Below are 13794 nucleotides of genomic sequence, written 5' to 3' on the forward strand. Positions count from 1 at the left end.
AGCTATACACACCTGTCAGTGCAGTCTGTAATAAGAAGACGTATCTGATGCTACGGTCCAGTCATCGCTCGGCCTCCATGTTTGGGGTCCAGGATGCTGTTTGGTGGGGTCCTCCTCGCACTGTAGAGATGCCAGTCTGGGATATGGAAGGAACACTTTGGTCATCGGTCAGTTTCTTCTCAAGGTTATTAACATAGTGATCTTGTGGGTCTGACCCTGCAAGTAAAATAACCCGTGACCACAATGTTCTCAGGGATCAGAGGCGGGCACTTCTGAAGCAGATCCATCAAACAGCACCATGGATCCAAGCTTCCCGGACCATCGACTATACTGGAGTGAAGTGTTAGATTTGACTGTCTATCCATCTGTCTAATATATGTGGAAAAAAAAATATTTATATACATTATACATAAACACACACATATATAATACCTTTAATATAAAGGTATTATATGGGTAGATATATATACACCTTGTTAACGGGAGGTAAATAAAATTGAAGCCACGAGGATCAGGAACTGACAACCGAGATCATTCACTACATGAGTCAATTATAAAATAAAACCCTTTGTGTCGTCCATGTCTTACACCTCTCCGTCTCCCCGACACGTCGCTTCATGGAGTACAGTCATTGTATACAGGTAGCTTACAGTTAATCTCGAGCCCCATTCTGCGTGTCACTTCTTGTCAGTTTAGTCTCCTTTTACCCCGTTTGTGTTTTTAGTTTATTTCATAACTTAAGAAAGAGAAGAAAAAAAAAATGTCTAAAAGCCTAAAACGATTTTCATTCTTTTCATTTTTGATTTTTTTTAAATGTTTTTTTTTTTAGTAGTTTTTGAAAGACAGGATATGTAATTTATCCTGGGAACTTCTCTCACTACGGACTTCGGTTTATTTAGTCTCTATTCCTATTCAACCTCTTTTATTTTTAGTCTGTAAAGAAAATGCATTCTACTTTATTAGCTCCTAAAGACTTTGTGATATTCTCCCCGTTAATTGTAGTGGTTTTATGTGGGCCGCATTATTATTATTATTATAGAAAGTCAACTAATAAATTATTATTTATATTGGGTTTCAAAATGAGCCAAATACGGTATTAAAATCCACTGGAAAAATATCTATTGATTCATCAATCCATCTATCTATGAAAGCAATTAATAACTTCATTGCAGTTTTTCATAGAAAGACTACCCCTTTACTTCTACCCATCCCTGGTGCTAGGTTATAAGATGACCCCCATCCTAAGCCCACCACTAAGTAGTAGCCTATCATTGACATATTTCATGTGTTCTGCATTGATAAAATTTGAAGGATACAACACATTTATCTATCTATCTATCTATCTATCTATCTATCTATCTATCTATTATCTATCTGTCCCATATCTATCCATCCATCCCATATCTATCATCTATGATCTATATATCTATCTATCCCATATCTATATCTATCAATCTCCTATCTATCCATCCATCCTATATCATCTATCTATGATCTATCTATCTATCTATCTATCTATCTATCTATCTATCTATCTATCATCTATCTATCCATCCATCCCATATCTATATCTATCTATCTCCTATCTATCCAGCCATCCCATATCTATCAATCTCCTATATATCCATCCATCCTATATCTATCATCTATGATCTATTATCTATCTATCTATCTATCTATCTATCTATCTATCTATCTATCTATCTATCTATCTATCTATCTATCTATCTATCTATCTTTCTATCTATCTATGATCTATCTATCTATTATCTATCTATCTATTATCTATCTATCTATGATCTATCTATCTATCTATCTATCTATCTATCTATCTATCTATCTATCTATCTATCTATCTATTATCTATCTATCTATGATCTATCTATCTATCTATCTATCTATCTATCTATCTATCTATCTATCTATCTATCCTTTTTCTAAGGCCTTGCCATATGATAGATAGATAGATATGAGATAGCTGGGGTAGGATTTGCAGTCCTATGTAAAAACTACATAATATCAGGATGAGTTGTGCCAAATGACAAGTGCACCTCTGGTACATCTAACAGGCCCAGGTCTGCTACACAAGAGCCATTTGTTGTATTTTCGTCATCTACCAAGTGGAATTGACAATAACCGCGATGCCTTTACCAATAATATTGATGAGTGATGACTTCTGATTTATTGCACCTTTATTGTGTCCAGGTGGTGGCGCTTGGGGACGTTCCGGACGGAACATTGGTGACGGTCATGGCTGGCAATGATGAGAATTATTCAGCAGAACTCCGCAATGCTACAGCGGCGATGAAGAGCCAAGTTGCTCGGTTTAATGACCTGAGATTCGTCGGAAGGTCGGGAAGAGGTAGGAACCGCTATAACCCTGTGTATTCGGAAGGATTTACTAACTGGTTTTGGTGCCCCTTAGACCAGATGGCAGAATACTGACCGGTAGTCTCCAGCCTTATAAATGAGGCTCTTGATTTTGGGTCAGGAACATCGTGATCCATACTTGAACCGTCTGTTAAACCGGCCTAAGGGTATGTTCACACAAAGTTTTTTTTTATGTGGATTTTGGAGCAAATCCACATGAAAAACTACTTCAAATGCTCTTAGAACAATTTTTCTGTTCAGGTCATTTGGGAAAAAGTGCAAAAAACGAGATCCATGATAATGATTAAAGCATTTCTGCTTAAAAAAAAATGCTCCAAATTTGACTTCTGAATCAAATAAAAGAAAAGAAACCTACCCCCATGCACAAAAAAACACGTAAAAAACACCAAAAAAGGTTAAAAAAAACCAGCACATTTTGAAGCTTTTTATTTTCAAGCTGAAAATTCTACATCCAAATGCCCCTTTTTTTCTGTAGCACTTTTTATTGTATTTTTTACTTGCTTTTTTGTCCTTTATGGATTTATTGGTCAAATTTGAGACATTTCTTCAAGCACTAACCCCTCGAGAATAGACATTTTTCTTCTATTTCCACTTAGAGAGAACTACAGCCACGGTAATGAATGGGAAACTTATTCAAAGAGTATTTGAAGCCATTTTTCACGTGGAAAATGGGGCAGAATCCGCTCCAAAATCCACATAAAAAACTCTTTGAACACGTGGCGTGGGTAAAATTGCAGGAAAAAATGCTGTTTCGTGACTTGTCTGAAGCCCGTGAGTAGACCCCAAGTAAAACTTTCCTGCAATGAAATAGTTAATCCTATGGTACAGCGGCGGGGTGATGGGGCGTGTAGTGTTTTGTATTATGCTGTCATATACATGTGTATCACTCGCTTGGTTGTGACCGTTTGCTTTATTTTAGGACATAATAGCTTCATTTCAGGAGCGTACATACACTTTAACCCCTCACACAGTGGAATAGCTGAATAAACCTATTATGGATGACCTAATTCTTATATTTACAGTGGATTTGGGGGAAAAATTACCCCTATTAACTAATAACCAATCACCTCCCTGCTTACATTTTTCAGCCTGTCTAAGGAAAATGAAAGCCTTTGTGTCATTGGTTGCTTCAGGTTAGCAACCAATCAGATCATTGCTTTCGTTTTTCCAGCTTAGACTTTGAAAGTGCTGATCTGACTGGTTGCTATGGGCACCACTTTATTATACATGAGGCCTAGTGTTTGATGGCGACCTTAGTAGAAACCCCTACTGATATAATATCACGTATTCAGCCTATTATACTATACCACGTCCGCACATTGAGGCAGCAGTCAAGGAGGAAGCTGCACTGTAATCACATTGGGCCTTAATAATAAAAACCTGTCTTTGTTGGCCATAGCAACCAATCAGAGTTCAGCTTTCATTTCATAAACAGCATTAATACGATGAAAGCGGCACTGTGATTGGTTCATTTTAGATAAAGGAGATTACTACGCAAGACAAAAAAAAAGTATAAAAACGAAAAACTCAAGAAAGTAAAAAAAATAACAAAAGCCATAATCTACAAATTGTGCAATCGCTCGCCCACAGAGCGCACAAGACGCCATCATTTTGACTGACACCTGTGACCTTTTTTTCTGTCAGGCCGTAGACGCAGCGTGACGGTGACATCACAGGCGTTCAAAGCGCGTTTCTGCAAATGATACTTGACTGACAGCCCCGCATCTGGGGTTTCCTTTCTGTCCAACCTGTACACGCCGCTGACATGTAGGTAGCGCGAGGCTGACATATTTGTTTTCTTTGCGGTGTGGCCTGTCAATCGTGACACAAAAATCAGCGGTAAAGCAAACAAAATTCACACATAACACTAGCCAAAAAAATAATAATTAAATTCACTGTCCGGTGGTAGTCGTTGCAGTTTTTTTTTTTCTTACATCATATTCTTCAAAATGTCCAAAATACGTTTTAATTTTGTTTTCCACCTATTAGAGCAAAAAATTCTGTGCAAAGTTTTCTTTTTTTTTAAAGTCGCATTTGATGAATCGGTCTAAGGTTATGTACACACGTAGAATGGTCCACCGCGGATTATTCCTCAGCAGATTTGATAAATCTTCAGGGCAAAAACGCTGCATTTTTGCTGCAGATTTATCGCGGATTTACCGCGGTTTTTGTTTGCCGATTTCACTGCGGTTTTAGGGTATGTGCACACGTTCAGGTTTTTTCGTGTTTCTTTCGCATTTTTTCGCGATAAAACCGCTATAAAAACTCATTAAAAATTGCATACATTATGTATCCTATCATTTATAATGCATTCTGCAATTTTTGTGCACATGATGCGTTTTTTTTCCGCGAAAAAAAAATGCATCGCGGTTAAAAATAGCAGCATGTTCATTAATTTTGCATTTTTTTTTCGTGTTTTTCCCACTATTCTATGCATTTGGAAAAAACGAAAAAAAAAACCCGCATCATAAACGCATAAAAAACATGCAAAAAACGCATCAAAAAGGAAAAAAAAACGCATGCGGATTTCTGGCAGAAATGTCCGGTTTTTGTCAGGAAAATTTCTGCCAGAAACCCTGACATGTGCACATACCCTTACAACTGCGGTTTTCTATTGGAGCAGGTGTAAAAACCGCTGCAGAATTTGCAGAAAGAAGTGACATGCTGCGGAATGTAAACCGCTGCGTTTCCACGCGTTTTTTCCGCAGCATGTGCACAGCGTTTTCTGTTTCCCATAGGTTTACATTGTACTGTAAACTCATGGGAAACTGCTGCGGACCCGCAGCTGCGGAAACGCTGCGAATCCGCAGCAAAATCCGCAGCGTGGGCACATAGCCTAAAGCATCGATGCAAAAATCTGAAAATGTGTTGAACAAAACACAGCTTTTAAAAAAAAAAGAGGCGCCAATTCTTTTGCAAATTTGTTACTAATTGAACAACAAAAAATAATTAAAATGATGATTAAGTCCCCAAATTTTTAAATATTTGGGCATTTTTTTCCTTTTTTTTGTGCGGGAGGGGCGTTTATTCCCCTCTAGTTTATAGTCATTAGCATCGCCGTCATTTTCATCCAGAAGGAGCATTCACAGCAGTTGTTTCCTCCTTGACGTACGCCCTCAGTAACCCAAACGCGGCCCCTTTTTTTAACCCAAATGTTTATTTGACCATCCAGACCTCAAATTCCCCCGGACCGTACATAACGCCACATGAAACCTTCCGCAGACTGCAGGTGTGAGATAAAAGGACAGCAGACCAGCAGCTTGTTGATGTGGACAGTCATGCGGACCTCCCGTATAGAAAAGTTTGAGATCCCCTTTAAAAAACGTTGAAAACCCCAACGGTCGGAAGCGATTGCCCCCCCTCGGCCCTCCTCCGCCTTCTCTTTCACACATATTCAGCTTGTGCTGAGCGCTTCCTGTGTTTCCTAACCGCACCAAACATGCAACCGCGTTGTTAAACAAAAGAGGAATTGCTCGGTGCAAAAACAAATGGCCGGGGATTACACAATGCAGCCATGACAGATATTTATCTATTTTGTTTTCCTGCTTGAACGATAACCGCTTCTTCCTAAATACATTGACGGTTTGGGCTGAAGGAGTTGATGAAGCAAATCTTTAATCTTTCTTATTTATTTTAGTCCGTAGAACATCCGCTTGTTTTGAAACAAAATGATTCCGTGGAGCAATTTCATGTGAAATGCTCTGCTCTTAGGAAAAAAAAGACCAATGTGGATAGATTTTGTGCCATATGCAGCAGAGCAGTGTCCGCGCAATATATTCTGCTGTTGCAAAAAAAGCTTCTGTGGTTGGAGTTCTGGCAAATGCAGCTGAGCACTATCCATTCAAAATGCTCTGTTGTTATCAAAAGCTTGCTGAAGATGTTCCGCAGAGCATTATCCATGTAAAATGCTATAGAAAACACCTCTGTTTGGCGTTCTGCCATATGCAGCAGAGCACTATCCATTCAAAATGCTCCATTGTTGCAAAAAAATGTGGAGTTTTTTTTAGTCCCTCCGTAGCCAGTAGAACATTATCCATGGAAAAATACGCTACGGTTACAAAACTACCGTAATGTGGTTGGAATTTTATCATAGGCAGCAGAGCATTATCAATGCAAAATGCTCTGATGTTGAAAACATATATATGTGGTTGGAGTTCCACCATATGCAGCAAAGCGTTATTCATACAGAAAGCTTCTGAGGTTGGGGTCCTGCCACATGAAGCAGGGCTTTATCTATGCAAAATGCATTGCTGTAACAGAACGCTTCTGTGGTAGAGTTCTACCATAACCCAAGGAAAATGCTCTGCTGGTAGAAACAGTTTTCTAGGGTTGGATGTGCTGCAGAGCATCCGTAAGAATGAAAAAAAAATGCAAAACGCTCTGCTATTCCAAAAAGCCTGCTGCCATACACATCACAGCATTACCCGTATAGAATACTCTTACACAAAGTTGTGATTAGAGTTCCTCCATATGCAGCAGAGCCTTTCGCATACATATTGTAAGGAAAATAAAACTATGGTCTGACGTCTTTAGGACATTATCCGTGCATGATGCACGGCTGCACCAAAAAGCCTGCTGTGGTTGGGAGTTCTGCCATAAACAGGAGGGCATTAACCAATGCAGATTCCAGACACAGATTGCTCTATTACTCTCTGCAGGGTGCCCTTAGGCATGAGCCTTTTATGCCTAATAGCGAAAAGCTTGCCAGTGGGGGCGCTGATGGTTGGGGTGGATGCTTTTGGACAGCACTGTCGGACCCTCGGTGTAAAGTGAGATACCCCTATGTATTCAGCCATGGTGGACATTGGTCAGTCTATGCACACACACCATACAGCACAGAGGATATACCGCCACCTAGTGGAGGAACCTGGTATCTCACTAATGAGTGGTAAAATAATAAGTAAATAATACAAAAATAATAATACTAAACTTTTTATCTTAGTGCTTTATTTTACATATACGGTAGATCAGAATTGTCACCCGGTGTTAAAAGTGGAAAATATATTTGGGCTACGTGGTTTTTGTAAAAAGTTGCATTATATTATATCATGATGTTCTGCAGCAGCTAAGGTGTGTGATGCTATTGTGCAGTCACTGAGGAGTGCTATGAGGTTCTGCAGCATCTGAGATATGAATTATGTTTTGCATTACGCTGTTGCAGCTGCTGAAGAACCTCTTACTACACATCAGTCAATAAGTAGAAGGACTGTGACCAGTCAATGGGAAATCTGGATTGACCCGGACCAGTATGCCACCCCCCCCAAAAAAAAAAATTGCAATCCCACTCTTACTTTCACCGGTTGCATTAATCCAGGCGCCCGTAGCTCGTGTGGGTGTTTAGGAAGATTACGCGTACCTGCTATTAATACGGATTAATTATGCGCTTACCAAGGGTTGTAATTTAAGCAATTAACCGTCGCGCGCATATACGGTTATGGGGCCCTCGGGCTGGGGAAATACAGAAATAGACGGGAAATGCTGGGACTTCTAGTCCTGCGGAGTAGCTTAGCTTACGTTTAGCCTAAATATGAAACATACAATTATTTGGTGTCACGTTGAACATGCGATCAGCCTCCGTCAGGGGCCCCGGTGCATCTGTTCTGTGGCCGGCAGAGCCCGTCTCTCCTCTGGCAATATTCCAATAAGTACATGTGTCCGGCACCGACGCCGCCTTCAGCTGCTGTGCGTACGCATTTTTTATCATAAATCCCCAAATCCATGCTCCAAATGGTGAAATACGCCAGCAGTGTTTAAAGGGGAAACGTCACCGACATAATTATACTCTTCACGAAATGCATGGGCTCACACCGCTCCTTAAAGGGGTTGCAAGTGCATCTTGTGCTTACACTCCCTAATATATGTTCTGGTTACATTTTAGTCCCGAAATGTGAATCTTGGTGGAATACAGAACCATCGTTTCTTTTGAACATGATCGATTGGTAATGATTTTGCTGTCCTGATGATTATATCCCATCTATATGGAGCAGACACGGCTAATCGATCCTGAATGGAACCTATAGATAGACAATGGCAAATGGTTCTGAAAACCCAAGAATAGCCTCAAAACACAATTTTTTTTGTAGAACTAATAACTCCAGAATATAACGTTTCCACGGTCATATCAATAATACCGCTATCTTAGCACATTGCACTTTTAGGCTGTGTGCACACGTTGTGGTTTTTTTGCGTTTTTTCCCGATAAAAACGCTATAAAACCGCAAAAAAAACGCATACAATAAGCATCCCATCATTTAGAATGAATTCTGCATGTTTTGTGCACATGAAAAACCGCAGCATGTTCATTAATTTTGCGTTTTTTTTTTGCGGATTTCACACTCCAAAATGCATTGGGAAGTGTCCGGAATAAACCGCGTCAAAACCGCGGCAAAAAACGCGGCAAAACCACGGCAAAATCGCGGCAAAAACGCATGCGGTTTTCTTGCGGATTTCTTGCAGAAAATGTCCGTTTTTTCTCAGGAATTTTCTGCGAGAAATCCTGAACGTGTGCACATAGCCTTAGGCTGTGTTCAAACGATGCATTTTTTTCCTGCAGGCAAAACCTGCTTGTAACTGCATTTTTTTCTGCATTGTTTTGCTGCGTATTTGCTGCGTTTTTATTGCGTCTTGTGCATGCTGATAAAGATTACTGCCCCCCAAAAACATCATTATGTAAATTCCTTAAGGTTTTTGTACCAAAAACGCAGCAAAACCTGTCCCCAAGTACCTCGGATCTTTCATAGTATTCATTTTTTCAAACTTTTGGGCCCCCTAGGCTACAATGGCCCATGTATGACTGCAACCCCAGCACCTATTATAGCTTCGCCTCTGTCTACCAGCTCTAAAGTTTTAAAACTCAGTTATATTATCGTAGTCTCTTCTCGACTTATCAAAGGTTGACACTTCTGTCCCCATGACAACTCTTATTGTACACCCAAATTGCTTTCTATTATTCTAGCATGAAAGAAGAAAATGGGATCAGTTCCTATAAGGCCCTATGATAATACTGGGATTCAGGAGCAGTAAGTGTTGTCATGGGGTCACAACCTTCAATATCATATCAGTTAGTAAAATGCACAGAAATAGCTTTTTTTTTTCTTTTTTTTTTACCACTTCTGCATTGTGCGTTTTTTTTTTTTGTTTTGTTTTTCAGACCATTACATATAATGTTAGTCACACTTGCTGGGAACTGTTCATCCGCTTGACTGATCGGGTAATTTAATGACCCCTCGTTAGGTTTATTCTCCCCGTGAGTGACTAAGACATTCTCTTATTTACAGCACAATGCCTGGCTGTTTTCCTAAGGTGTACGCTGTTTGCCGATCTCGGCATGGATTGCTATGTTCTGTTACCGTGTTTGCACAAACGCTGAGTTATGTCTGGAGTGTCTGGTTTGTCAAGGAATCCAATGTTAAAACTTTTTTTTTTTTTTCGAGACAACTTTTGGAAAGTAGCTGAGAGATTTGTTCTTCATCTGTCAGGTTATTTCAGATTCACTTTAGGTTGGTGTTAACCACTTTTCTTAATGTTCTTAATCTTGTGATATTACGTGCACTGGAAGTTGCTCCGTGATGAACAATCTGCACTCTAACCCTAACCCAATCCCTAACCCAAACCGTAACCCTAACCCAAACCCTAACCCAAACCGTAACCCTAACCCAAACCCTACCCAAACCGTAACCCTAACCTAAACCGTAACCCAAACCGTAACCCAAACCATACCCAAACCGTAACCCTAACCCAAACCATAAACCTAACCCAAATCCAAACTGTAACCCAAACCCTATCCCTAACTCAAACCGTAACCCAAACCCTTTCCCTAACCCAAACCGCAGCCCAAACTCTATCCCTAACCGAAACCCTATCTCAAACTCTATCCCTAACCTTATCTCAAACCCTAACCCAAATCCAAACTGTAACCCTAACCGTAACCCAAACCCTATCCCTTACCTAAGCCGTAACCCTAACCCAAACCCTACCAAAACCATATCCCTAACCTACACCATAAACCTACCCCAAAACAAAACTGTAACCCAAGCCCTAACTCAAACCATAACCCAAACCCTATCCCTAACCCAAACCGTAATCCAAACTCTATCCCTAACCCAAACCCTAACTCAAACTCTATCCCTAACCCAAACCCTAACTCAAACTCTATCCCTAACCTTATCTCAAACCCTAACTCAAATCCAAACTCTAACCCTAACCGTAACCCAAACCCTATCCCTAACCTAAGCCGTAACCCAGCCCAAACCCTACCAAAACCATAACCCTAACCTACACCGTAAACCTACCCCAAACCAAAACTGTATCCCAAACCCTAACTCAAACCGTAACCCAAACCCTATCCCTAACCCAACCTGTAACCCAAACCCTATTGTTAACACAAACAGTAACCCTAACTCAAACCCTAATGCAAATCCAAACTGTAACCCAAACCCTATCCCTAACCCAAACCCTAACTGAAATCCAAACCCTAATCCAAACCCTATCCCTAACCCTAATAACCAAACACATTAACCAAATAACACCTCAAACAGTGTTAGACAGCCAAGCTTGGACTGGCCTACAGGAGAACAGGAAAATCCTCCGGTGGGCTCCTGTGCAAGAGTGGGCCACCACCCTCTTATATGAGCAGTACTTGGCATTATATACATGAATCACTATGTACAGATACAGCATCTTATTCATTTACCAATCTACCTGCTTCATTGTTATATAAATCTGTGATTGAGGATAATGTCACATTTGCATGTACGGTAGTTGAAAAGTGTTCCCCTGGAGTTGGTTACTGGTGGGCCATTGGCAGCCCAGTCCGACACTGTATACAGCACTAAAACCACCATGTACATCACAAATAAGATCCTGTTTGATACCCAAGTAACAGTGCCATACGGGGTCACAGGACCGCCATACAGTGCACAAATAAAAACCAACACCCAATGATTATATACCAGCCTACACAGAAACGTGTCAAGATACGTTACACAGGGTGGGGGGGTAACTTATAGATCTGTGGGACTTGCACCAGTCAGCAGAGCGGGGACCTTTTATTCCCTTTAGAATGCCCATTCCTCCTCTAAGGGGCTGCCAAAAAAAGCCAAGCGCCGTTCCTTGCAGAATGAATGGAGCAGCGGTTGGACATGGGCACTGCAGCTCCATAATAAAGGCATAAAAGTGTCCCATTAGGGGTAAAACCGCCCCCCCCATTCTACCGCTTGGTGTCCCACCCATCTATGAGTTATTCTTCTCATCTGTCTTTTGAATAGGTGATCACATAACTGTGCTATGCAGCACTGACTCCACCACACTGTGGCTAATGTCTGAGCAGCAGTGCCACACACTGCCAAAAGTATCACCGTACAGTGCTGAAATAATACCAACATGCAGTGACAAAATGCCAGCTCCATAGAAAAACTAACCTAATACCAACCAGGGCTATACAGAACTGGCACCACTGTACTCAGCAATATACTTACAGTGCCTAAGTAATAGTGCCATACAGTGCCAATCTACACAACATACAGTGACCCAACAACAGTTCCAGTACATACAATGAATTATTAGCAGTTCTATACAGCACAGACACCATTGTACAATGCCAAAGTACCAACATACAGCGCTCAAATTATACCAACATACAGTGACCAAATAGCGGCTCCATATATAACCTAATCTTATACCAGTGCAATACAACTACACCATAATCAATGATTTACCGTACAATCCAGAAGTAACAGCGCCACACGGTGCCAAACTACCACTATATAGTGCTCAAATAATACTAATACACAGTGATTACCTACTAGCTCCATACGTTATCTAATACCATCGCTGTACAACGCTCACAGCACCATATTCTGTCAAAATAATATACCGCACCAGTGCCATACAATGCCAAAGTACCGCTATATAGGGCTGAAATAATAGCAACAAACAGTGACTAGCCCCATACGTAATCTAATGCCCGCGCTATGCAGCAATCACAGCTCCTTAGTCTGTAGATATAATATTCCATTTCATGCCTAAATAACGGCGTCATTGAGAGCCAAAGTAAAACAACACGCAGTGACCCAACACCAGCTCCATTTATAACCTAATACCAGTGCTATACCGCACTGACACCACTATACACAAAATGGTACACAAAATGAGAATGCTTGGTCTGGGGGAAAATGTGTGTAAATGGGTTAGTAACTGGCTTAGTGATAGAAAGCAGAGGGTGGTTATAAATGGTATAGTCTCTAACTGGGTCGCTGTGACCAGTGGGGTACCGCAGGGGTCAGTATTGGGACCTGTTCTCTTCAACATATTCATTAATGATCTGGTAGAAGGTTTACACAGTAAAATATCGATATTTGCAGATGATACAAAACTATGTAAAGCAGTTAATACAAGAGAAGATAGTATTCTGCTACAGATGGATCTGGATAGGTTGGAAACTTGGGCTGAAAGGTGGCAGATGAGGTTTAACAATGATAAATGTAAGGTTATACACATGGGAAGAGGGAATCAATATCACCATTACACACTGAACGGGAAACCACTGGGTAAATCTGACAGGGAGAAGGACTTGGGGATCCTAGTTAATGATAAACTTACCTGGAGCAGCCAGTGCCAGGCAGCAGCTGCCAAGGCAAACAGGATCATGGGGTGCATTAAAAGAGGTCTGGATACACATGATGAGAGCATTATACTGCCTCTGTACAAATCCCTAGTTAGACCACAGATGGAGTACTGTGTCCAGTTTTGGGCACCGGTGCTCAGGAAGGATATAATGGAACTAGAGAGAGTACAAAGGAGGGCAACAAAATTAATAAAGGGGATGGGAGAACTACAATACCCAGATTGATTAGCGAAATTAGGATTATTTAGTCTAGAAAAAAGACGACTGAGGGGCGATCTAATAACCATGTATAAGTATATAAGGGGACAATACAAATATCTCGCTGAGGATCTGTTTATACCAAGGAAGGTGACGGGCACAAGGGGGCATTCTTTGCGTCTGGAGGAGAGAAGGTTTTTCCACCAACATAGAAGAGGATTCTTTACTGTTAGGGCAGTGAGAATCTGGAATTGCTTGCCTGAGGAGGTGGTGATGGCGAACTCAGTCGAGGGGTTCAAGAGAGGCCTGGATGTCTTCCTGGAGCAGAACAATATTGTATCATACAATTATTAGGTTCTGTAGAAGGACGTAGATCTGGGTATTTATTATGATGGAATATAGGCTGAACTGGATGGACAAATGTCTTTTTTCGGCCTTACTAACTATGTTACTATGTTACTATGTTACTATACGCTGCAAAAATAACTTACTCTACAATGCTTAAATAGTAGTGCCAAAGTACCGTCATACAGTGCTCAAATTATACCAACGTACAGTGAACGTTCCAGCTCCATATATAA

At 40.7% G+C, this 13794-nt stretch overlaps 1 protein-coding gene and 1 long non-coding RNA gene across 2 annotated transcripts in view; one reads left to right on the forward strand and one right to left on the reverse strand.

Annotated features, from left to right (window-relative positions):
- Positions 1 to 115, reverse strand: part of LOC138672626 (uncharacterized) — a 98026-nt gene extending 97911 nt beyond the window's left edge. Inside the window, exon 1 of the long non-coding RNA XR_011319757.1 lies at positions 13 to 115. This is a non-coding gene — a long non-coding RNA (uncharacterized lncRNA). The remainder of the gene's footprint in view (positions 1 to 12) is intronic.
- RUNX1 (RUNX family transcription factor 1) overlaps positions 1 to 13794 on the forward strand; it is a 121004-nt gene that overhangs the window by 8361 nt on the left and 98849 nt on the right. The window contains exon 2 of the mRNA XM_069760781.1: positions 2206 to 2362. Within this exon, the coding sequence (XP_069616882.1) occupies positions 2206 to 2362 (157 nt within the window). The remainder of the gene's footprint in view (positions 1 to 2205; positions 2363 to 13794) is intronic.

This window comes from Ranitomeya imitator, chromosome 3, assembly GCF_032444005.1.
Source record: "Ranitomeya imitator isolate aRanImi1 chromosome 3, aRanImi1.pri, whole genome shotgun sequence".
Lineage (NCBI taxonomy): Eukaryota > Metazoa > Chordata > Amphibia > Anura > Dendrobatidae > Ranitomeya > Ranitomeya imitator.